Source organism: Acanthochromis polyacanthus, chromosome 17 (genome assembly GCF_021347895.1).
Source record: "Acanthochromis polyacanthus isolate Apoly-LR-REF ecotype Palm Island chromosome 17, KAUST_Apoly_ChrSc, whole genome shotgun sequence".
Taxonomy (NCBI): domain Eukaryota; kingdom Metazoa; phylum Chordata; class Actinopteri; family Pomacentridae; genus Acanthochromis; species Acanthochromis polyacanthus.
Window position 1 is genome coordinate 32,015,934 of NC_067129.1, and position 27,162 is coordinate 32,043,095.

Genomic DNA, 27,162 nt, shown 5'->3' on the forward strand with positions numbered 1-27,162 from the left:
TACGTTAAGTAAGTTTACTAAGTTTACTCTAAAACTAATAGACATATTCATAAAAAGAAAGGGCAGCATGCCGAATGGCAAATTGGATGGACTGGCTGGACTGAATTGGATTGTGACTGGCACAACTGGATGTTGTTGCAGAGATGTCAGTGAGGCGGCAAAACAATTTAATGCCACTGTGTTCCTTTGACAGCCTGGTTAAAGTGTTAAAGACAACCTATCTAAATATTCTGCACAGTAATCTCCTAGCTCTTGTTTAAAGAGTTAAAAACCAATTAATTGAGAATAAATTAGCCTTTAAAGGCAAAAAAAATGAATTCTGTTGAATTCTGTAAAACTGAGCATCAGTTTAATGAATGTTATTCAATATTTTTAAAGGTTTTTCAGTTAACTCAGTGTTTAGCTGTTTGTGTGTAATTGTCGTTCATTTACTTGTGATTCATTATTTATTTTAAGTTTGTATGTATTTTAAGATCTAAGCAATTTATTTTTGTATGGTTTTACCACACACACAAATAATTATGGCAAAATGTTCGCTGCATTAAAATGTTGTAATGTTCCTCTCCTGTTCCAAACATTCAAAGTGCAAAATAAAAAAAAACAAATAGTGTTTCAGAACACATTTTATTGTGTGTACCTCTTCAATGCAGCTCCCCCCAACTGTTCACACCTCAGCCACAAGCATCCAACTCTGGACCATGCTCCACTGTCACCAGAATTATGACGTGAAATTGCAGACAAAAAAGTGCTTTTTATTGAAAACAGTAAATGTATGTGGTGTAGTAACAGAATGCGGTTTCAGAAAATACTGATTTCTTTAATTCCTGGCTCTTTGTGTATGAAATCTGTTATCAAATATGTTGGTGAATTCATTCATGTAGGCCTATATGTTTTTGTGTGCATACAAAAACAATCAAGAAACAGCTTGGTAATAGCAACAGAATTTACAGACAACTGCAGCTGTTGTTACTCAGAGCTTAAACCTGCACTGCCTTCTCATCATCAGATCAACATCAGCCCTCAAGTCGCCAAAAGTTAGTAAATACAAACAGTAAGTAAATTTAGAAACAGTACAAATAGTTTGTTAGCCATACATTTCGACAACACACCCAACCACCTGTAACACAGTTCAAGGAGACGAATCACATGACAAAACAACAATGAAAAAATACTGTTGACCTCAAATGCTTAAAACTACTCCCAAAGCTGGTTGACTGCCAATCTCAAAGCCAGCATACTTTTCATTCATCAGCTTTAGCTGCACACCAAACATATTTTAGCAATGAATATGGAATGAAATGGATACAAACAATACACTTTAGCTTTGAGCTTGGAATTGGAGTGTACTTACATTTGCAAAATACTGATAATCTCAGCACAGCAAGACTGATATTTTGTCTTTGGATCAGAAATGTCTTGAATTGCATTCTGCACATTTCTCTGTTGTTGCTGAGTGAGGATGAGTTGAGGTGGTTCTACATTTACAGCTGGGAACTCTTCCTCATCAAGAGCAGGCAGTGTTTGAATTCCATTCTGCTCTAGAATGGTGTCAATGTTTTGTTCGCTGTAGGGATTTTCCCCAAAAACATTGTTGACAGCCGTGCTTTCTGTCGCAATGTTTGTAAGCATGCCCTCTGTCCAGAGCTGATTTGGTGTGCGATTATTTTCTGTTCGCAGTGGATGGAGGTTCCAGGCACGTCTAAAGTGCTCTAGTCTGTTTTGAATCTCAGGATGATAAACAATCTGTAGTGCTTGTCTGTGGACATCATTATCTGGGTTAAGGATGTCTAAGTCCTCGAAGGCGTAGAACAAAAGGTAAAAGTGCTGCAATACATGCAAAAATACATCACGCCAAAGGCACTCAATTCTCTGATTGTGCACTGATTCCCCAGTTATTACACCTCTGTGTTCAAGTCCTTGAACAAGATGCATGAATAAAGCCACATGGATGTTTTCACCACCATGGTCAGATCGGACTCTTGATGGTAGACTGTAGAGGCATGTTGCTTTCAAAAAATGTGAAAGCACTGTTGTGGCACGGTTGTCCGTGCTGCAATTAAGGTACATGATCAGACGGGAGTATCCATCAATAGCACCATGAGTCACAAAGCCCCACCTAAAAAAGATACTGTCACACCCTTCTTGATGCAATGAGCCGGCTCGTTAATTTCATGACGAGCGGCTGCGCGGTGTGTGCAGCCAGCAGCAATCTTTAATCAGCGCTGCTTAAAGCCTGGCTCTAGACTCTGTTCAGCGCTGCAGCATTGGACTACTCTCCCCGCTCATGAACGCGCTCCTCTGTCAGCCATCCTGCTTGGACTCTGTCTGTTCCGTTTGGACTATTCTCCGCTATGCATCTCCCACTTCCTGGATGTTTGTGTCTGACTCGCCTGTAATTACCTCTGCTCCGTTTGCACCCAATCCCCCGTCTGCTTCTCAGTCTCTGCCCCCCTCCGACTCCGTCTCCCGATGGCTGGACTTTTTGTGAGTTACCTCTTAGGTTAGTTTTGATTTATGTTTAGTTTTTCCTTGGCCTTCGGGTCCGCCCTTGGTTCTGTATCTTATTTAATTCTCACCACGGCCGATTTGGTTCGTCGCTTTTAGTTTAGTTTTCATTACCTTTCTGTTTGTTCCTGTGCTTCTGCATTTTGCGTGTTTATTTCAGTTTAATTAATTAAACCTTGTTTTCTTCAAATCACCTGCCTGTCTGTCTGCCTGCTGCATGGGTTCACACCTGTCCTATTCGTGACAGATACAAAAAAAATACTTGAAAAAGATTATATTATTGAGTTATTTGAGTAACACTTGTTGAAAATCTTTTCCAATTATAAAAAAGTATGACAGGTCTGGTAATAATAACCTTATGAGACGCATGTTCCCATCAATGTGCCATAGACTGATGGGGTATGGTACATGATAAACACGCCTTGCAACTGTCTGGCTCCATCTTCTTGCAGCAGCAGCAGGATTTACCCGAGCTAATGTCTCACGCACCCTGGACCGTGTAACGAACACACCCTGTGTGCGCAACAGGTCTCTTATCATCTGAAAGAAATTTTTCAAAAGAGATGAATTTACAAAACCGGCCAACAAATGTCATATAAATTTTAATTAATTACAACCCATGGCATGAAGACCGCCAAATACCTCATTTCCAGAGTTAGAATACTGGCACTGAAGTTGCCTCACTTGATGTTCAAGCTCTGTGTCATTTATTGCAGACCGCATACTTGTGGCAGGTATACCCATGATCTTGGATTTTTTGTAAAGATATGATGCGGAGCATCCCAGTAGTTCTGCACATTTAGCAATTATATGCCCTTGTTTCAGCAGAAATTCAATCTGCTCTCTTTCTATCTCAATTTCTGGGCGGCCTCTTCTCCCTGCAAGACAAAAAAAGAGGAAAATGAGAATTATTTTGATGTGATTTTCCACATGAATGTCCAGACAGCGAGCAGTTACTGAAACTATTTTGAATAATAATATTAATTGTTTATTATTATCTTAACCATGTTATCATTGGTATCATCACCTGGTCAACCACGTGTAATCAACCAGAGATCATGAATCAATGTGGGTTCAGTGTATTGCAATATTGATTCAATGTTTATTTATTAATGTTTAATGAATTGATTCAATGTTTATTATTATCTGTTAATTATCGGATGAAAAAACAATATTTATTTAATGTGCTCTTGCTGTCCACGACATTTGACGTGCAATAAAACAGTGACATGCAATAAAAGACACCCCCAATGCACACACACGCGCGCGCATTTTTTCCTCATATATGAACAAGATTATAAAAGGATTTACCTGATCGAATGCGCCTCACAGAGAAACCTCGGTTTCCCACTGCCGGTACATCCGTGTAAATGAGCGTTCTTAGCTCATCTAAGCAGGCTTTAAGCGCATTTTCTGTGTCCGGCGACAGCAAATGTTCAATTCGTTCCACATTACTTTGACAGCTTTGGACAGCACGACGCTCTCTCTCCCCGCAAATCCCCTGACTGAGGGCTCGTTCTACTCCATGGCATTTTTGTACAATCTTGTTCAGTACTACCGCCATGGAACAGCTTCATTTGCCATAAGCTTCCTGTTTTTTCTGGCGGGGTTGGGAAGTTACGCATTTCTGGATATCTAAAATAGGGCAACGTCATTCCAACGAGTCATAGTGACATTTAAGATATCTTTTACTTACATTTCGCCTAGTGGAAACTGAATTACGGATATCTGTAATTTTCATTTAGGATATGTGACGCGTTTCATGACGTTTCAGTTACGTCATTAGAGATATCCCTAATTCAGTTTCGACTAGGCGAAACTGAGATTTAGATATCTCTATCTGTCCTTTCGGATAGTCAAAATTACGCTATGGATATCTTTAATGGAAATTCCGGATATCCAAAATTCATTAACGCCTAATCAGAATGGAGTTGTGGATATCCGCAGTCTTAGTTCCGGATAGTGCAATCTAGGCATTAAATGTTAAAACGGCTTGCCATAGAAGGTGTACGCACTGCAGGCCGCTGCTGCTGCACGGCGATAGTTGGAGAGGTAAGAGTCCCAAGCTACATTAGTTGGTGAACTACATAACGTTGTAAAGTGCAGAATAAAGTAATTTATGACCGTCGTCCATCACATATTTAGCTAATGGACAACGAATTGGTCCAGAAATGGCGTCTGCTCATCAACTTATTTAGAGTGTCTTTGAGTAAATCCTCAAAATGAGCTTTCACAATGCATATTAATTAAGACTTTGAAAATGTTTGAAAATACTGCTGTAGGTATAGTAACTCCAGCCCGTTTTTTATTCAGACCTCTGAAAAATCATTCATAATTATTAAGAGGGCTTGCCGACTGGCGGGGCACTGCCTATTGAAGCTGACGCAGCAATCAGCCGCCATCTTCGAAGGGTCTCCCATGTGGCCCCAGTGCATTTATTTCCACTGAGGATGGTGTGTTATGCCCAACTATAATTATCAGAACTCCCTGGATTTCCCCCCGACTTTCTCACAGTGTAGTTTGTTACAAACGACAGAGATGTACTTATGATACAGGACCCTGTTAGATTTTGAAAATACAAATGTTCATGCTGAAATACTTTGTATCATGCTCTTTTATTGTGCAATGAAACGGTACAGTGAAACGGACCGACAAACGACATGTGAACAACAAAATTTGTGGTCATGTGAGTGTGCTAGCAATTTGATTGGTGATATTTACAGTTGCATTATTATCACAGAGATAGCTGATGTTAATGGTGGTGAAAGGAAACGTTAACAAGGCTTGTATGACCATAAAATGATAATAACAGTAATAACTAGAAAAGCACTTGAAGAGCGTAGACCTCCGCCAGGCCATCTGTCTGTCTGTCTGTTAACAGCATAACCCAAAAAGTCATGGACGGATTGTATTGAGTTTCAACAGTTTGTACAGAAAGCATAACATGCATGTACAGTGTAACAGCACAGTGTTTTACACGCGGCGCCGCCGCCTGCACGTACCGTTGCACGCGCGTGTGACGGTACCGTACACGTCGCCGCCGCTTCGTTTCGTCGGTCCCGACTCGCCCGGGCAGCCCGAAGCGGCCGCGGTGGATTCGGCCGTCGCCCGGGATCGTTGCTGCGACGCACGCGGCGCTGCCGCACGCACGTGACGGTACCGTTGCGCGTGCGTGTGACGGTACCGCACGCGTCGCCGCCGCTTCATTTCGTCGGTCCCGACTCGCCCGGGAAGGCCGAACCTGCCGCGGGGGGATTCGGCCGGCGCCCGGGATTGTTGCAGCGACCTCTGTCTGTACAATTGAGAGATGGCCTAGCGGCCATCTTTCAATTGTCCTTCGACCTTCAAAAAAATTCCTGGATCCAGACGGTGATTCGGATCACCTCCAAAATCTAATCGATTCTTACTCTTGCTCTTCCGGACCTCCTGTAAAAATTTGGTGAAAATCCGTCCCTGACTTTTTGAGTTATGCTGTTAACAGACAAACAGACAGACACACACACACACACAGACGGACAGACAGACAAACTCCGGTGATTACATAACCTCCTGGCGGAGGTAATAAAAGCCAGCAAATATTAGACAGTCAGAAGGAGTAATAACTATAAAAGAAGTAAAAACAAAGCTAAAAATAGAAAAATGTATATGTTCGTGAATAAGTAATTGACAATGCCAACGTAACACATTTTGTAATAATGATAATTATTATCATATTAATCGTAGTAAAATTAATAACGGTGGCAACATGCTTATATAGGAAACCAAAGATATGAAAATAATAATAACAACAACAGTTATATTTAGTTTTTCATGAAAGGGAGAAGAATCTTTAAGTGCTGTGCAGTTTACTATAACCTTGGGCTGTGCAGAATATGGGCATAAATGTGTTTACTCCACTTGTTTCTGGTGCTGAACTGGAGTGAAGAGACCCATCCAATATGGCGGTGACACTGCATCAAGCTCCACCACCTAATGAGGCGTCTATGTTCGTTATGTCTACATGAAAAATGGTATGGTTGGCTAGCTGCAATAAGAAAAAGTGGTAGATAATGGCTAAGCTGTGCAGTCAACACTTTGTCTCCATCTAATTTTTATTTTAGTATTTTCCAAAAAATATTAAGATGTGTTTTAGGTGAAGAGTTAGTCTATGTTGTAAAATGAGGAACAAGATGTTACGGTGTAGTCCTGGTTTGGGAAAAAGCCAGATATGAAAGTTCTCAGGAGATTTGTGAGGTCGTAATCAACTGTTCTCAATAAATGCCCACAACTATTTAGGCTTTCATGTAGGTCTCAGGTACAAAAACATTTTCAAACTAACTCTACAATGCATATCAAACTGGGGTCCTTGAAATGGAAACAATTGAGAACCGCTGATGTACAGTGCACTTGTGAAATCTCTGATTGACATAATGATTACATTTATTGACCGTTTATTCAATTGTTAAATTTTTGTATGTGAGAGAAACGATGATTTGATTTTATTTCTGATTAAAAATTTAAGTTCACAGTTTGATTCAGTTTAAACTCTCCTTGGCTGACCGGAGTCCCCCTCTATGGTAGCTGCAGATCTTTTTCTTTTTTTACACAAAAGCTTGCCCAAGAATAGACACGCTAAGGTTCACAGTCTTAAGTTATTTTTATTATTTTAATATTGGTAGGTTTACAGCTTATGAAACTACCAATCAATTAGGAAGATTATTTGATTGGGTTTTTGCTCATTTTGATCCAACTATTGCCTTAAAACAATTGCATTGGGTTAAAATGGTGTCTATTTATATTATACTTAAAGATCCATTTTTTTTATTTTCAGGATGGACAGAGGCAAAATGCCAGCAAAAGAGAGGGTATGGTTTCCCACCAAGAAATTGAAGAACCTACAGAGCTCTCCTCCCCTGAATGAGAAATCCGGTAAGTGTTGAGATATTAATGTTAACTTATAGTTTCTGTTGTGTATGCTATGTTGCAAATAGAGATGGAGGGTAATGATTTTCGCATTATGGGCCAAATGCAGGTCTGAAAATGTCAGTCTAAAATTATTATGCCCTTACAGAAATTTTTAGACATTCTCTCTCTCTTTCTCTCTCTTTCAGGGTGTTTTGTATTTGTCAGGTGGGAGGATGGTTACAATGGCAAAATCTTTACAGCATCTGACATTTTAGAAAGAGATGAGGCTCCTGTGCAGCTGCAAAATCTTAGAACAGGAGATCCTGTTTTGGCAAAGTGGTCAGATGGGAAATTTTACAAGGCCACTGTTGAATATATTTCAGAAGAAAATCAGGCTAAGCCACCTACAGGCCACCCATTTCAACCGGAGTCCTCCTTAAGCATGTTGAAAGGCGATGAGACATCAGATTCATCATCAGGGTCTGACACTATTATAATAGATAGGAGCCCACAGTCTGAACATGGTGAGAAAATCCCATCACTGAATCCATCACCTGACGGGAAACATGCAACAGGCCGCAACACCTCTGGCTCACCACCCAATGGGTAGGCTTGTCATAACTGTTACATAATTGCCCGGGCCCCCGATGATCAAAACTTTTGATCAATATCTGATTTGGCAAAGTTCAAAACCAAAAAAAAAACAGCATTAGGATAACTTTTGTATCCAATCTGTGATCATAGAATTTCTTAAAATTTTTATCAGGAGTGTTTATACACATATGCATGAATAAACATATTTTGATCAGGAGAGTATGTATGTGTGTACATACATATATTTTTATATATCCTTTTTTCTTCTCGTGGTATATTGTTTTTTATTTGCCCTGAAGAAGGCCTTTGCAATGTTGTGTACGCATGTGTTTAATCTGTTCAAAAATGAACTTGCCTGCCACTGAATTTTTTAACCATTTTAAAGAGTATCCTGGTACTTTCTTATTGTTGTATTTTTGTACTTTTTCTCCCTTTCAGATCCAGATCAGGTCAGAGAGCTTCAGACTCTGTGACCTCATTGGAGAAAAACATCGTGACAACCCATCATCCCCATCGGGCCAGCAGGAGCTCTTTCCTGGGAGTGGTGTGTTCTCATCGTTTCGCCTTGCTGCCATGAATCAAGCGTCAAAACCACATTGCATGCGTCTGTTTCATGCACTTTTTGAACATTTCTTCACTGTTGAAGAGTGTCAAAATGCAGTCCCCTTTGGTCGCCCTGGGACAACCCCCGAGGACAGGAAGGAAAGCGGATCCTTGACCGGAAAGAAGTCGATGGAATTCTAAGTAAGTTTCTTCAAAATTAGGGTCCAGTGTTTCCCATTACAGTGGGTTGCAAAAGTATTCATACCCATGACCAAAACTCAATTTCTCGGCACAGAGCAAAGGAAAAGTTAGTTTCACCTGTTTGCATGACAGCAAATAGCACAAACACAGCAATCCATCTCTGTTTTTGTTCAAAAGCACTCTTTACTATAATAGATTGCACAAGTCTGTATTTCATTGTTGCAAAAGTATTCACATCAAGTCATAGTCAGTACTTGGTTGCAGCTTCTTTGGCAGCAATAACAGCTTCCAATCGCTTTGGATAGCCAGCAGTGAGTTTTGCGCAATGTTGTTTGGACAGTTCGACCCACTTCTCTTTGCAATACCGCTCCAGCTGAGTCAGGTGATCTCCAGTGGACGGCAATATTCAGATCCCACCACAGGTTTTCTGTTGGGTTGATGTCCAGGCTTTGACTTGGCCAGTCTAGAACCTTCACTTTCTTCTTCCTGAGCCATTCTTGTGTCACTCCAGCTCTGGCACGTGCAAGGGGGGGGCTGGGGGGGCTGAAGCACCTGCCCCTTTTGCACCTGATGCCCAAAGTGCCCTTTTGTCAAAGTTTTTTTTTTTTAAGTGTGTGTGTGTGTGTGTGTGTGTGTGTGTGTGTGTGTGTGTGTGTGTGTGTGTGTGTGTGTGTGTGTGTGTGAGAAAATCTGTGCGGTCCAAAATAATAAATAACTCAAACAAACAAAAAAATAATTCAGGTCTACCCTCAGTCGGTCACATGATCCAGGTAGACGTCAGTCACGGCCCTGACGTGCCCTGACGTGCCCCGAAGCTCACCGTTAGCGCCGCTAATTTAGAAACGAAAGACCCGAAGGAGGACAACCAATGGTCTGGTGCTGCTAATCTTGAAAGGGAAGACTCAAGGAAGGACAACTGATGGTCCGGTCAGTATGTTTTGCAGCGGTACTCGTTTGCGCACGGTGTTTTCTTGCAAGATGACTGACGAAGTAAAGTGAGCATCCTGTGTGTGTGTGTCTGACTCTTAACACACCTGTCATCAGTTGTAGTTAGTTAAACATCGCTAGTTAACCACACAGCGTGCTGAGAGGATAAAGTGTGCCAGACTTCTTTTTGTTTCTGTATGTTTCTTTTGTCATGGGCAAAGTGCATCAGAGAGATGTATTATTTTACTGTCAGTGAGCTGCAGTGTGTTTCCTGTGTTTCTAGAGGCAATGAGGCAGAGGTTATGTTATTTCACTGAAACTATGCCATGTACATGTATATTCACTTAATTTTGGACTGGAAATTATTGTATTGCAATATAAATACAACAACAGTAACAATTAGAATTAGAAGAATTTGAATTGTGATTTTCTCAACCTCTCATTTCAACATATCAGTATTTGTTTAGAACATTTGTATGGGAGACGCCAGTGTTTACAAACAGTGACGTCACGAAGTCACGTGATTACCGTGCTGGTTGGCAAGAGGAACCAGAGGAACAATGGCTGATGATAACAATGCGAACTATCCTTCCGTGAAATTGTCCGATTATGCTCAATCCTTATCACCTGAGGCCCGACAAATATACGTGAGTAAGCTGAGATATCAGGGAAACAGTAAAACCTTGCCAGAGCCCTACAATTTGAAGACTGGGTGGGTTGACGATCCTTCATTGTGGCCAGACATTTCCTTCACCGACATTTATTTTTAATTGATTGACACCGCTGGGCAGTTCACCCACCCAAAAATATATAATTATGAATTAAAAATAATATATCTTAACAGAAGACATATTATTTTTAATTCATAATTATATTAGATTAACAGAATCTTCAACAAGATATCAAAGAAACGCCAAGAAGTTGCTGTATTTTTTGTCTGCAGTATGGCTTCTATGTAACAGTTACAGACCCACAGCATTGGTGATCGAAAATAGGACAATTCTAAAAAACGATCGCTAGACGCATACAGAAACAAATATGGTTACAAATAGGAGGCTGCTGGCTTAAGGAGATGTTATTGAATATGCTTCATTCGACTTTAGTATACTTTCATCGCCTGAAAAGCGATCGGTAACACATGACAACACTGAACCAAACCGAAAGTGGAGAGATCGCTTCATGTGAAGGATGCGACACTAAATCAATATCTTTTGGTAAATAAGCTCAAAGTTGGACATACTAAACATGGTAAACTGTTGAATAGTTTACCTGAAGAAAAGTGGGAGCCACAAACACGATCTCTGCTGCTTACTGGGGTACAGTTTTTCCTGTTGATGGCTGAAGCCACCGCCATCTTCTCTCTCCTGAAATCGGTATTCGGTGAAATTTCAAGCCTGATCCCTTCTCAAAACGCTTCGTACAACCAACAACTACACACGCTATTACCATTGTGGTAAATACATGTGCAATTTCATTCATGAAAAGCGATAACTTTACGTATTTGTTTCAAACCCGATACCGTTCTCGTAGCAAGCCTTTATGTTACTGCCGGTTCTTGCCAACCAGTCGCAGTCTTGTACCACGTGACCATAGCAAATGACGACACGCTGGCGTCTCCCATATGAATGTCTGTGTGTGTGTGTGTGTGTGTGTGTGTATATATATATACACACACACACACACACACACACAAAATTAATATATATGATATCCATAAATATAAAATATATAGCTTTTATAACCTTACTGTCTTGCCCAAAGCGGATAGTCAAATTCAATAAAAGCACAAATCAGTTTAAATACATGATTTCTATATCATTAAATATTTTTTTATGCTTTATTATTAGCACTATGAATAATAAAGGGCAGATTATGAATCAACACCATGGAGTAAATCTATGGTTATACAGTGTATGTCTTGAAAAGGTATGAAGTGTGTGTGTGTGTGTGTGTGTGTGTATCAGATTGTGGTTTATCAATCATATTTCAATTTGCAGAGATGCCTCGTAATGAGAGGTCGTCGAAAGAAAAACAAAAGGAGCTGTGTGAGGCTGCGAAAGGCATCGGATCACTCACCAGCTGGATCACAAAGAGCACAAAAGGTAAGAATGACACAGGTGTGTCGTATGTTGTGATTTTATGTTTCATTCTTTAAGAATATCTGCTGCTACAATTCACCCAGGTATATTGTAGGTATGTTTCTGTATGGTGTTTATGGTGTTTCAAATTTGTGCTCCATGTGCCCCCCTTTGAACTTTGAGCACCTGCCCTGTCTCTGCACGGCCCTGCTCCAGCTGTATGTTTTGGATCATTATCCTGCTGAAAGGTGAACCTCCTCCCAAGGTTCAGGCTTTTTGCAGACTTGAAGAGGTTCTTCTCCAGGATGTCAATGTATTTCCGTAGTCCCTTGTACACAGACAAGCTCACCAGGACCAGAGGAAGAGAAACAGCCCCATAGCATTATGTTCCCACCTCCACGTTTCACGGTAGGGATGGTATGAGCCGGATCATCAGCTATGTTGGCTTTGCCCCAAACATACTTCTTGGTGTTCAGGCCAAAAAGTTCCATTTTCGTTTCATCTGACCAGATCACTCTTTCCCACATTGCTGGAGTGTCTTTCAGATGTGTGGTAGCATACTGCAGACGAGCCTTGAGATGTTGTTTCTTCAGGTATGGCTTCTTTGCAACACGCCCATAGAGACCTCCCTTGTGTAAAGTGCAGGATATTGTGGACTTGTGTACATTAGTCCCAGCAACCTGGAGAGACTTCTTCAGGTCTTCTAGAGTTATGGAAGGGTTTGCTCTGGCTTCCCTGAGAAGCTTCCTCTTGCCTTTTGCCGTGATCTTGGAGGGATGCCCTGTTCTTTGGAGGTTCACAGTGGTACCATGGCACTTCCACTTCTGGACCAGTGACGCAACAGTACTTTTTAGCACACAGTGAACTTGCAATGGCTGCATAGCTTTGTCCATCTCTGTGCTTCTCTAGAACTTTCTTTCTGAGGTCTTCTGACAGCTCCTTGGACTTCATGACTGCTGTCTGCTGACAAGCATGGGATGACTGTGGACAGGTGACTATTGGGCACAATTTATATTGAGTAATCAAGCCTAAATGAGTCACAGGTGACTAAATGCAGGCTTGTGACATTGTGATGCAATAGTTTATGGTGTGCAATCATTTTCGACTCAAAATAACAACTTCGGTGCAAGGGTGTAATTACTATTACAGCAATGAAATACAGACTTGTGCAATCTGTCTATAGTGAAGAGTGCTTATGAAAAAAAACAGTGATGGATTGTTGTGTTTGTGCTATTTGCTGTCATGCAAACAGGTGAAGCACACTTTTCCTTTGTTCTGTGCTGAGAAATTGAGTTTGGTCATGAATACTTTTGCAACCCACTGTAATTAACACGTCTTTGGCAATTGCCACAGTCTCGTTTGGGCCCACCATAGTCTCTCATTTCAAAAAAAGACATCATTGTGTTTTACTTCGCAGCATTCCTATCTTTCATCTCTGTCAGCTCCTCCTCTTGCAGTCTCTCTCGTGTTTTCTCCCCAGGGTGACTTGTAAATGCGCCCATGTTTTTTGCGTGCATGTGTGAATGTGAACGTATACAGTTAACTGCATGGTACTCGGATGGTCTCCTAAAATCCTGTGGGGAATACAGGGCCCTAAGTGTTTAAGCTGTGCTAGTGAGGATAATGATTATACTCAATCAGGATAACAGACTGTTTTTTACAGTTCTGTTAATGATTGGCCCAAAAAATTTCTAGCTAATGTGCAGTTCTTTGAACTGAAATGGGTATCTCACTGTGTTATGTCCTTTTAACCTGCAGTGCAATTGTGTATGGTATAGGTGTTAAGTCTTTTTGTAAAATTACTTATGCCAGGTTTTAATGCTCTTGTCTTGCAGCTTACGTCCTGAGATGTGCTACTCTACCTGGTTGGGAACAAATTGAGGAAGCCAAGCTCAAGAAAGCCTTTGTCAACAAATGTAGGGCCAGAGCAGGTTCTCAGGAGTAGGCCACTGCTGTAGCCTATGGTATGTGGACTGCTTTCTGTCTCACCCTTTCTTTATTCTTTTTCATTTTCATGGACCAGAGATTTTAAGACAGTACCTGCCAAGTTGACTCTGAGATTCTTTTTCACATAGTTTGATGTGCTTGATACAAACCCAAGTGTGGTTGTTCCATGTACCTCAGAAGTGCTGGTCAGAATGGTCTTTTTTTTTTTTTAAATCATGAAGTTTTCATTTTCTGTATGTTGGTTGGATTGCTTCATAGAATGCACCACAGTTCACATTGTGATTACTCAAGTTCCATAGACAGGGCTTACACACCATTCTAAACGGACCTCTGGGTGTGAAAACCATTGTTCGAATTATGCAAATGTATTTCTGTTTAACTTAAAAGAATAGTTCACCAAAAAAGAAAATTTAGTCACCCCCTGAGAAGACGTCAAGTTTTTTTGTTTTTGTAACTGCCTAATTTTTCCCAACAATCTATCGTAACTACTGACCAAAAAAATATGCCCCAAAAATGTAATTCTTCATCTCTGTGCTTTGAGGATTTTGAAGGTTTTTTGGGGGGATACTTTTATTTGGGTTTGTCTGTGATTAGGTTTTGAGGATTACAAATTACACCTGACTTCTTTTTTGTTTTTTTTATTTCTGTATTTAATTTATTTGTATTTTGTTTATTTTTATGTTTTGTTTTTTTTGTATTTTGTCTTAATTCTTTTAAAGAAGTGTTATGCTGCTACCCAAATACATAGTGTACAGATACACAATTATACTGTACTAAAGGTGTTACCCAAATAAAAATGTTAAAAGTTTTCAATTTTGAGTGTTGTTTTTACAGTTAATTTTATTTACAAAAGATCATCTTTGAATGACATTCTCAATTTGTTCTCATATTTCTCAAATATGGCTCATATTATTTCATATATAGCTTCAGTAAGACATTTAAGAGAAATAATCAAGACATGAAAGAGACATTGGACACATAATAACAAGATCTCTTTTAAGGCTCATACTTCTCAGATTTGTCTCATAAAATTCTCAGATTCATCTCATATTATTCTCCTTAATATTAACCAAGACATAATTGAGATCAGGGGCATACAAATATGAGTTCTTATCTGTTTATCCCACTTCTCAAGTATTGCTCAAATGGTTTTCTCAACTCAACCTCCTCAGTCTCAGTGATGTCTGATCTCATTTTAGCTTATCTCTTGCTCCGAAGGGACCCTTAGGAGAAGTAATTCAGAAAAAAATGATCACAGAATAATACAAATATGAGAAGCTCAAATTTAGCTCAGGAGATGAGATTGAACAACAGATGAGCAACACATTTTTCCTATGGGTGTGCTCTGGGTTTGTGGTCATTGCTCGTGACCTACTTCATGACTTGCTGCATTTCAAAACAGTCCCACATTGTTGACAGGATTCAAACCTGCACAGAGAACCCCCAATGGATTTCTAGTCTATCACCACTTGGTTGTTTGTGGTTTACAAAAGTGCAAAGAATGAATTAAGACAATTTCTGGTTGCTAGGTAATGTTAGCATGTTCAGGTTAGCATGTGCTAGCATTAACAGATGCTAATTCTGAGAACTACTCACAGTTTCTCTGAACTGGGAGACTCGTTGACAGTCTTTCAAAGAAAGTAGACCATCAGTGATGTCTTCAAAGTGCGACTGAAACAGGCGTGGGCCCAGCTGTGTTATTCAGGCAGCGCGCAAAATCTCACACAACACAAGGTTATGGGAGAAGAATGGCAGTATTCATGCACTTTGTTGTTTTGCTTAGTGTAAGTTCTCTCTGTTGCCTTCTAGTGATAATTCACCTTAACAGCAGAAAGATTTATGTGGAGAACCCAGAAAACGATCAAACATGCTGAGTTTCTGGTGGTTGCAGTGACTCAGTTTGTGCCTTCAAGAAGTAAAGTTTCAGGTTTGATACCAGCTTCATCCTTATCAAGTATTGAAAATAACTGCAAGGAAATCAAAATAACTACAAAGAGACACAAAATAACTATGAAGAGACACAAAATAACAATAAAAGACACGGTTGTTGAACTGTACAAGCTATAGATTGCCCTGTAATTCCAGTTCTCTGACATTGGACATTCTAGTACAAATATAAGGTCTGAAAATGGAAATATGTCCACACTTCAAAATAATGTCTTACTGATGTTGGGATCAATATTTTATTACTATTGCAAACTGTAAATCAATGAGATGGTTGAAAATAACAGTGAAAATAACAACAATGAGACACCGAATAACTACAAAGAAACACAAAATGACCACAAAGAGACATTAACCCTCAAGCGACCGAGTGGGGTCATTTATGACCCCAGCCGTATAATTATATTTGTCGTTTTTATATCCTTTATCCGAAAAAGTGTTTCCTACCATGAATTTGTCAATCTACTTGTCCTACAGCTGCTCATAGTTTTTTGTAGGGATCGGCCAACTGGTGTGACAAGGATAATGGAAACTTGTCAAGATGTATAGGTTTTTCACTATTGTAGGCCTTAGTTTTATTTATTTATTTCTACCTCTAATCGCTATATTTCAGTGTACTATAGCTGGCAGACCTACATTTTAAGCCACAGCTGCCCTGGGGTAGACTGACACCTACAACCCCTCCAACCACCACCAACATTTCACACATTCATACACCAGTGTAAGTGGCAGCATTCTTCCTGCTCAAGGACACAACAGCACCTGAGGAGAGCGGGAATCGAACCGCCGGCCCTTTGATCACTAGACGAACCGCTCTACTACCTGAGCCACAGACACTTCTCTGCATGTTACATTGCACACATACAGAAAAGATGTTTGTGTAGATTTTGTTTTTATGTGCTTTTGATTTACTATTGAGGAAACAAAAGGAATAAAGTTTTAAAAGAAGTGGCAGACAAAGCGTGTCTAAATAAATGTTATTGCGTTCTTACAGTGCGTCATATTGTTCATATGGTTTTACTTTAGCTCTGAGTCAAAAATGATTAAAATCCATGAATAATTACTGAAGGATATTTTAGAATAGCCATCTTAAATGCAGTGGAGTGGAATAGGTAAGAAAGCACAAAAGAGGCACTAAAGTAGACGTATTCCTGTGTAAAATATAGTGGGGTCATAAATGACCCCAGTCGGTCATTTTAGTCGCTAAAATAGCTTGGTTGCTTGAGGGTTAAACAACCACAAATAAAAACAAAATGAGACACAAAATAACAACAAATCACTACAAAGCTATAGAAAATGACCAAACATGACCAAAACATAAACGTGTTGTACTGTGAAATCTGCAACATCTTTATTGGATTAAAGTGTTTAGAAGAATCCCACTTTGTACAGATTCAGAACCATCTGTTGTGTGTGTGTTCACTTTTAGTTTCATTTCTGTTTCCAGAAGAGCCTGAACTTCCGGAAATTTCATGTACTGGGTGTGGTTTGAATTACCTTTGGGCTGGTGGAGATAAAACTCTCCTCCCCGCAGCAGCAGAGCATCACTACATGTTCCTCACAGCAGAGACTTTATATTTGTCTTTTGATCAACATCCTCATCTAAACATGCTAATGAAGACACGGACAAACAGGAGAGGACTACCTGAACATTATATCCTCAGTCGGCACTTAAACCTGAATGATTTGAAGCACAAAGCTCAACATTTGAGAAACAGGTACCTCAACAAAGAAAACATCCCAAACTCTCCAAAGCCGGAGTTCCATGTGACTCGTCTGAAACACGACACCGATCGACGAGGGTTGAGGGGCATCAGGATGGATGAAGGCTTCAAGGATCCATACAAAGGTGTCCTGTCGTGGTGGAGTCTGGCTGTGGGCCATGAGGAGGTGAAGTCAGCTGAGACGAGGCTCCTGCAGCAGAAATTCACAGAGGATGAGGTCGCCATGCATCCCAGCTTCCTCTATAAGTTTACCAGCTCTCCAGCCTTCTCAGAGAAGTCCAGGCTGGGTTCATACCGCTTCACCTTCAACCTGAAGGACGTACTGGAGGCCTACAGCCAGCAGGTAGGAACTCTGGAAAATCAATTCTATTATACAGAGCTGAACAAACAATTCTGTATACTTTAAATAATGTTTATATCACAGAAGTACTGATCTTCTATACATGTGTAGTATCTGATCTGAGAGATGCATTCCTTAATAAGTTAGTAGAATGGAATTTGTTTTGTTTGTTCTGGTATCTGATTTGAGTTGCTTGTTATATGTAGTGTCTGCTCTGATATGATTCCTTGTGGGTGTCACCTGACCACAAATGGAACCTGAACTACATGTGTGACTAATTTTGCCCATGTCATTGGAATGTGTTTTTCAGTCTCAGGAACCTGATGAACTGTTGTGTTTGGGGCACCTATGTCTAGCTAGAAGATGGATGTGGTCCTGCTTGCACTAGGAATTTGAAATGAAGAGCCACTGTGGCTCACTCATAAGAATAACAATGAGCCACAATGAGCCACAAATTTCTGTGTCAGTGATAGCGGAAAAAATTGAGTCATTTTCCTGCATTCTGGTGCATTTTGAGGTAAAAATGCTCAATTAAACAGTTCTATTTTAACTATTTTATTTAATAACTAGAAAAGCACTCGGAGAGCGCATACCTCCGTCATGCCGTGTGTCTGTTTGTTTGTCTGTCCGTCTGTGTCTGTGTGTGTGTGTCTGTCTGTCTGTCTGTTAACAGCATAACTCATAAAGTCATGGACGGATTTTCACCAAAATTTTTACAGGATGTCCGGAAGAGCAAAAGTAACAATCGATTAGATTTTGGAGGTGATCCGGATCACCGTCTGGATCCATCTCTCAATTGTCCTTCGACCTTCAAAAAATTCCTGGATCCAGACGGTGATCTGGATCACCTCCAAAATCTAATCGATTCTTACTCTTGCTCTTCCGGACATCCTGTAAAAATTTGGTGAAAATCCGTCCATGACTTTATGAGTTATGCTGTTAACAGACAAACAGACAGACACACACACACACACACAGACGGACAGACAAACAAAGTCCAGTGATTACATAACCTCCTGGCGGAGGTAATAATAATAATAATAATAATAATAATAATAATAATAATGATAATACATTTTATTTAGCAACGCCTTTCAGAACACCCTTCAAATCCTTACTTTTAACAAGGACCTTTTAAAATGTGAGAAATACGATTCAGATTCCATCCTGTTGTATGCCAAAATGCGAAATATTTATTTTTTTAAATAGTTAAGCAGCGTGACAGAGTATTTGTGTGAGTGAGTCAATAAGTCCCATTTTATCTATAAATGTAACTGTAACTGAACAATAAATAATAATAAAAATAATAATAACACAATATTGTAATAATACAATAATAATATCAATAATATCAATCACAGCAATGTGTAGAGAGAGACAGAGCTCGAGACAGAGACAGAGACACAGAGAGTGAGAGTGTGTGAATGAATGTATGTGTATGAGAGAGAAAACAAGGGTGTGTGAATGAAGGAGTGGAGGAAAGTGTCTCTATCCTTACTGCTACTGTCTCCCTGCTGCTTTGTTCCTCTTTTAGTGCTGTTGTCTTCTTCTGCTTCTCTCTCCCTGGATGTCCATGTGTCTCTGTCCTTACTGCTACTGTCTCCCTGCTGCTTTCAGTGGCGCCTGCAGAATTTTTTCATAGGGGTGGCCAGGTGGGGCCACTTATGAATGGACTTGCTCTTATATAGCGCTTTACTACTCATTAGAGTACTCAAAGCGCTTACACAACAATTGCTTCAATTCAACCGTACACTCACACATTCACACTCTGGGGCGGACGGAAGCGTGGCTGCCAATCCGCGCCTACGGCCCCTCCGACCACCACCAACATTCACACGCATTCTTACACCAGTGAAGAGCACTGGAGGCAAGGTGGGTTAAGTGTCTTGCCCAAGGACACAACATCACATGACTAGGCGAGAGCGGGAATCAAACCGCCGACCCTTCGATCATTGGACGACCCGCTCTACCACCTAAGCCACAGCCACCCCAAAATTTAAAACTTAAAATCGTGGGGTGGCACAACAAAACTGAAAAGTCATAATTTCAGGAATTTTATTTTACTTGGTATTTTACTAGTACTATTATTACTGTCCTTTTTTAAAAAAAAAAAATACTGTAGTATGTAGGCTAGCAGAAAAGAAAGACTGGAAGAAGCACCTATTGATAAACTCGTCTTATGTTATATTTAATGTTACTAATGATCTAATGTGTATAGACTAATAAGAGTACAGTTAACATTTTGAGTTAATTTGCTCCCTTCCTTCCTCCTCATCACTATGCCTCTGCTGCTCGACCGTTGGCTCTCTCTCGCCTCCTGTGCTAATTTTCTTCTTGAAGTAAGAAGAGATGTCTTGACTTCTCTTCATGGTCTGCAAATTGAAACTAGAAAAGCACTCAGAGAGCGCAGTACTCCACCAAGGATGCTGAGTTAATGTATTATTCAGGCATGTCATTGGGAAATTACCAAATAAGTGAATCCTTGGAAGCAAGTGAGCGGAGCGACCGAGCCGGGGGGAGGGTTTGGGAGGGGGCCCCGCCCCCCTCCAATGCAAGAAACCTTTGAAATTTAAAGGCTGAAACGGTGCATTCTGGTGAACTCTGACACCTAGAATTCTTTAAACATGAAGGCTTAAAAAAATGTCTGTATGGGACCTTCTAGGCACCCCCCAAAAACAGCACAAAGTCATGTTAATGTGATGAAACCAAATATTTATACTGGATTCAAATTTGAATGAGCCACATGAAGTCATCACTATGTGTGCTTTCCGATCGACCATGGGAGTGAGCCTCTTCTGTTGAGGAACTTGTGGGGCAATGCCACAGGGTTGTTGCAAGCATAGACATAATAAAGAGTAGACGCCGCATCAACCGCTACTGTCCATTGGGGCTGACGAGCGGTGGGGCCGCCATCTTGGTCCGGTCAGCCGCTCCACTCAGCGCTGTTTGACAGCACATTTAATCCATCTTAACTCTGAATATTAAACTGATTTTCACGCGTTTTTTATTTTTATTTTTTTTGCTGCAAACGTCATACATGTAGCTATGATACAGGACAAATGGTTCAGCGTATTTTAATATTTATAGCGGGAATAATAGATAATAATAATAATAATAGGTAATAGAATATTCTGATATTAAGCTCGACTGTAGACAGGTATTTTGCAAACACTGTAAACACACACACACTAATATATGTTAGAGAAGCAGATAATGGCAGTAAAGTCGATTATTTTAATAATTTGAAGAGACAATATATTATTACGCTATATACACATATATAAACAAAATACTGACTAATGAACACATTTCTATATCAAACAATATATATATATCTATATTATCATTTTCTGATATATCTTTTTTATTATATATGTATGAATTATATTGATAGTCTATATGTGATTTATATAATAAATTTCTCTGATATACTGATTATATTAATACTCCATCTATGATTTATATGTATTCATTTTCTCTGATATATAACTTCTATTTATTGTTTTATATAGAAATATGTGTTCATTAGTCAGTATTTTGTTTATATATGTGTATATAGCATAATCACATATTGTCTCTTCAAATTATTAAAATAATTGACTTTACTGCCATTATCTGCTTCTCTAACATATATTAGTGTGTGTGTGTTTACAGTGTTTGCAAAATACCTGTCTACAGTCGAGCTTAATATCAGAATATTCTATTACTGTTAATCCCGCTATGAATATTAAAATACGCTGAACCATTTGTCCTGTATCATAGCTACATGTATGACATTTGCAGCAAAAAATAAAAAAACGCGTGAAAATCAGTTTAATATTCAGAGTTAAGATGGATTAAATGCGCTGTCAAACAGCGCTGAGTGGAGCGGGTGATCGGACCAAGAGGGCGGCCGTATTTCTCGCTGCGCAGCAGCCCGAGCAGCGTCTACTCTTTATTATGTCTATGGTTGCAAGTACACACTACTGATCCCGTATGTTTGGTCTTGTTGTCGCGTCTCTTCCCTCCGCCAGGTGAAAAAATTGCTGGACATTTGGTGGTTAGAGCGCTTTTCGTACAATTTCCTGGCATGATTTTTCGTTTTCATGTGGTCTATCAGCGCTTGGCATCCTCTGTCGCTGTATTTCGTCTCGTCGCACACCATGCACCTCGCTTTCCCAGCTACATCTAACTTTCGATAATGCTCTCCAATCGTTATTTCCAACTCGTGCTTTTGCCAGCGCACTGTTGACAACTTCGTGCAATCCAACCCTATACCCCTTACACCCCATATTTTTTTCTCATCGAATTTGGGCGATTCACGTTGGGTCTCAAAATTGATACCTCCATACGCGAATTTTCGCGGATCCACGACCAAATAACATGCCTGATTATTTACAACAGATGAAATCTGTAATAAAAAATGACCTTGTGCTGAGCACAGGCATGTGTTATACATGTGCATGTTATGTATGGATATGAAACTGCGTGTAAATTACTTATGAAGGTGTGTTGATCAGTTCATCACTTTTGGCAAGCTAATGTTAAAATAACCATTCCCTCAATGCTTTAATTTTGAAGACGTATTTTAATGTTGCAGCCTTTTATTTTGTCACCATCCTAGCGGCACAGGAAGTGTTGTCTAAGAAGCAGTTTCTTGACATGACGAAGACGCTGTGGAAAAGTCCGAAAATTCACATAAAGATGACAGAAAACGGTTCCACGCTGTTGCTGTCTAGTAGAGGATGTGTTTAAACTTATAAGCACCTAGCGGTTACAAGGTGTTACAGTGAAGAATTTAGGGAAGGACAGAAAGGTGAATTTGTGTTCACATAAGGTTGACTGCTGAACTTAAGGTGTCTGGCTGGGGTTGCTGCATGGCGTGGCTAAAATATGTAGCGGTTGGCAGGAATTGATGGGACTCAGAAACCAGAGCCCTAGAGATAGTAAGAGTTGCGACACTCCCATAGGGTGCCGTTGTACGCTTTCTTCCGGTCTACTTCCGGGTTGTGGAGGCTTGTTTAGTTCCAAGCACCGCTTCGACAGTGATAGCCACCGTTCATTTGCACTACAGGTTGTTGAGTATATGTGGTGGTAAGCTGATGAAATGCCTTTTGAATTGTCAACTGCCTATATTTTATCAGAGGCTCTTTATGATGCACATGCTGAGCTTTATTTGTATTTGCGCAGCGTAATTATATATATTTTTTATCTTGGTAGACGACCGAATTTCTGCTATTTTTTTTCGCTCGACTCTGCTGTTAGCTGTGAAGTTATCTCCAGGTAGGGTTGCAAAATTCCAGGAATTTTCAAAGTTGGAAACTTTCCATGGGAATTAACGGGAATATATGGGAATAAACGGGAATAAATAAGAAATTTACTAAATTGAAGGTTGGCCCTTAACAGGGAACTTAAATATAGTTGGGGGGACTATATTGTAGCATAGTCTTGGCTAAAACAACCAGATTTAATGCAAGTACGCTCCTCAATCACATGCACACAGCACACTGCTTACTGCAGGGCTATTGAGGCCACGCCCCCTCCATGCACTGTGCATTCCTCCATCACATGCACAGGTGATTTCTTGAAGCCTGGAGGCCACACTTTTGAGCTCAAAGCACAAGACTATTGAAGCCACACATTTGAGCCTGCAGACTATATAAAGTCAAGTAAGTTTTGATAATATCATGGGGTAAATATATTTACCCAAGCCCTGTTAACTTGCAAATATTAAATAAAAATGTATTAATACAGTAGCTAACTAGCTGGTAAGTTAGGTGCTAAATTAAAGCTATTTTTCATTTCATTGACCGTATAAGAGGCTAGCTAATTATGGTGGTAGCTAGCTCAAATTTGATGCTGTTTCTTCTTACTCCTGCAAGACGGTTTTCTGTAACCATACAAGAATTTATACATCAATTGTCAAATATTTTGAAGACATTCCAGTTGTTTAGCCAACTATATTTCTGTTCATGCCATTGCTTTAGTGTGTTTACCAGCTTTTTTGTTTTTTATTCTACAGAAAAATGCCACATTTGCCATCTGATGTGTGGAAGCATTTCACACAAGCTAATATTGAAGGAAAGGAATATTTCCAAAATTCCCCAGCTTAACTTCCCATGGAAAGTTTCTGGAAATTTACCGGAAATTTACTGGAAATTTTCCGCCCCTTTGCAACCCTATCTCCAGGGATATATTGACGGATTAATTGTTGATGAGTCGCTACCTCTTTTTAATTTTAACGTCTTTATATTATATCAGAAGCCCTTTGTGGTGCATACATTTATCTGTATTTGTGAATACTGGCAGATAACCGACTTTCAGGCATTGCCTTGTGCTTGTTAGCTCTTCTTTGAAAGCTACCTAGCTACATCGCTACCTCTTTTTAATTGTCAAGACTACGTCCTTTATATGAGACCCTTTATAATGCATAAACTTATACTTGTAAGTATTTAACAAATATATTTATTAATATCTGTCGTATCTATCTATCCTCCAGTATCCCGAGAACCCTCACTGAAGACACGAAGACCCTCATTGTTTCTCCCATTGTCAATAAAACATACTATTTCATTCATCAAAGCATAATGAGTTGTTATTCTTGAATATATATTTTGTGCATGTCTTAAAATGGTTATAGTGAGTCAACTCCTGCCTCATCAGAAGTGGCTGGACACTATCTGCTGAATGGACTGTTGTTATTCTGCTTTTCAATAACTCCCAGACTACGGGTAAGTGAATCAGAGAAATATAGACATTGTCTGGAAATACAATAATCCAGCTGGGCAAAAATTAACATCTTCAATCATCTTACATTTCTGTGTAAAAGTCGATTTTCCATGCTAACACGAATGTGAAACATTCACTCCAAAACCCCAAAAGTGTCTTTAATATGTCACCTTACGGCTCAAAATGTAAAACTGACATTTACATACATACTCCAATGAATTAATAATCAAACAAGTACTTGGAGGTGTGATTTTATTCCTTTTTTACCGTGAAATCGCCGCTCTCAGTCCCATAGAAGGAAATGACAGCGCTGCCTGTTTGGAACTATTCAGGCTTACATGAACCACGTGACCGCCCCGCTGCGAGAGCATGAGTGTCGCAACACTTACTATCTCTAGGGCTCTGTCAGAAACACCCCACAGTTTAACCCTTTGCGCTTCAGTGCCCCTCAAGTGTACCGCCGGCGGTACACCTACTAATTTGCATAGGAATTTCAAGAATGTCCGACGGCTGCAAACGCGATTATACAAACACTATACGCCGATGGAAAGCTTAGATTCTCATGAATCCGCCAGTATAAACCACTTTCAGATGCGATTACCACAGCGGGTGAGAAAAACACATTTGTCCGACAAAAACGAATATCCATCCATCCGTTCTCTGTACACGGCTTCAACATACACAGTGCGACTCACATTTCCGGGTTTATTATTACACACAGAAAAAAAGATTCCCCAAAAAACGGCCATAATCCAACCTTTTACATCCAGATGACACAAGCCAGTAAACTATTTTGTCCAAAACATGTCCTGAAGTCGGTATAAAATCCACGAATCGGTCGTTTTCAAGGAAATGCACCTCGCGATGCGCGTCCAATATTCCCTGTATTTTTTGTCATTTTTTAAATTTAAAAACAGAATATTAGCGATTTTTTGTACTGAAAATGGCTGGAATTGACTGAAGCTTAAAGGGTTAACCATTTGTTCCTTGTATGATTTCCAGCTGATAAATCACGGTCAATTTGTAGTAGGATCAAAATCATGTGATGGCCAGCAGCAGGTAGCAGACAATGTTCACATCATGGTTACAGCAACCATAGACATATATACATAGACGCCTCATTGACTGCGGCCGCCCACTCCAGCGGCGTGCCTACAGCGCCGCCATCTTGGATCGGGGCCACTCGCTCCTACAATGCATTACTTCCATAGAGGAATGATTTGCTTATACAATTAAAGTTGTCATAAATCGCTCAATACTCAAGCAATTTTGACGGGGTTTGCTTGTAACAAAAGCCAGACATGATAGATAGATAGATAGATAGATAGATAGATAGATAGATAGCTAGATAGATAGATAGATAGATAGATAGAAATAGAAATTTACATTTGCAGCTTTACATTGCATTGGAGTACAATTATTATTTTTGTATTATTGTACTACTACTGTATTACTGTTATTGCTATTCATTTAATTATCATTATATTCCTATAATATTGTATGATTATTGTTTATTATTTTTTATATTACTGAAAGGGAGGTAAAGGATCTTTAGCTGATTCTTTTAGGTTGATACAGTATCCAAAATGGATGTCGGTCAGGACATGAAAGGAGGAGACCAGCGTCTTCAATATGGTGACGTTTTAATCTGGCACACGGGTGTATACAGTTCTGAAATAATGAAAATAACAATAAAAACATCAATTCACCTAATAACATATGCACATACAAATAAACCATAAACTTAAATCTATACACCGCTTCCTCCTGCGTATTCATCATTAAACACCCAAAATGTGTCCACATCCATATTCGCCTGAATTACTCTGACCGATACTGCCCTCTGCTGGCCAAACAGGGCCCAGAATAAGTGTATCAGTACGAGCACACATGCTACATGCAAGCAATGACAACATGAAACGATACTCACGTTTTTTCATTGACTTAACAGCGAGTGTCAGGACAAAAAAACACACACTTACAACACATCTGGAAACAGACAGATCTCAGTATTGTCCAACAGGTAACAACAAAAATCGAACAGGTAAGGAAAGTGTTTTTGCTGCGGCTACGCTCTCTCTCTCTCTCCAGGACGGCTTGTTGCGGTGCTGCCGTTACTTCCTGTGTCAGCAGAGGAATGTCCCTTCAGAATAAGAGCCTCTAGTACAATTACAGTTACTGGTAGCTATTATTATTATTATTATTAATACTATTACTTCTATTATTATTATTATTACTACTATTATATTACCCTACTATTATTATTACTATTATTGTTACTACTACTATTACTATTATCATTATCATTATTAGTATTACTACTACTATTACTACTATATCAATTATTATTATTATTACTATTATTACTGCTATTATTACTATTATTTTTATCATTATTATTATTACTGTTATCATTACTACTATTACTATTATATCACGTCTATAAATCACGTTCTTTGGGAAAGCTTAAACATGTGAGAAAAGTAGCCAGAGATAAAGAATTGTCTACAACAAAAATAATTCCATCATAAATCAGGGCTATTATTAGATCTATCAAATGTTGTATTCTAACCCACCAATTACTGCAGTAAGTCTGTTTTTCTTTCTTTGTAACAGGCTGTTGCTGGGAACGCTAGATTCATAACATCGAATTTTAAACAAAAAATGGTCTCAGATTAGTTATTTCACCGGTAATCAGCTGTGTAATACACAGGATGATGTAGAGAGCTGGTTAGATCATGGGTAGAAGCCAGACACGGAGCTGATG

General features: G+C 39.6%; 3 protein-coding genes and 1 long non-coding RNA gene across 4 annotated transcripts in view; 3 read left to right on the forward strand and 1 right to left on the reverse strand.

Annotated features, from left to right (window-relative positions):
* Positions 1-27,162, forward strand: part of LOC110972118 (GTPase IMAP family member 8-like) — a 323,852-nt gene that overhangs the window by 99,068 nt on the left and 197,622 nt on the right. The window lies entirely within an intron of this gene.
* The window catches only part of LOC110972346 (uncharacterized), a 185,039-nt gene that overhangs the window by 66,415 nt on the left and 91,462 nt on the right, over positions 1-27,162 (forward strand). Inside the window, exon 2 of the mRNA XM_051937136.1 lies at positions 17,565-17,690. Within this exon, the coding sequence (XP_051793096.1) occupies positions 17,565-17,690 (126 nt within the window). The remainder of the gene's footprint in view (positions 1-17,564; positions 17,691-27,162) is intronic.
* LOC127530457 (uncharacterized) overlaps positions 1-27,162 on the forward strand; it is a 105,189-nt gene that overhangs the window by 29,282 nt on the left and 48,745 nt on the right. The gene's annotated exons all lie outside the window — the stretch shown is intronic.
* LOC127530458 (uncharacterized) lies at positions 606-26,513 on the reverse strand. Its single transcript, XR_007937027.1, has 4 exons — positions 26,326-26,513; positions 17,346-17,537; positions 3,148-3,383; positions 606-3,045 (listed from the first exon to the last, which is right to left on the reverse strand). It is a non-coding gene; the product is annotated as an uncharacterized LOC127530458 (long non-coding RNA).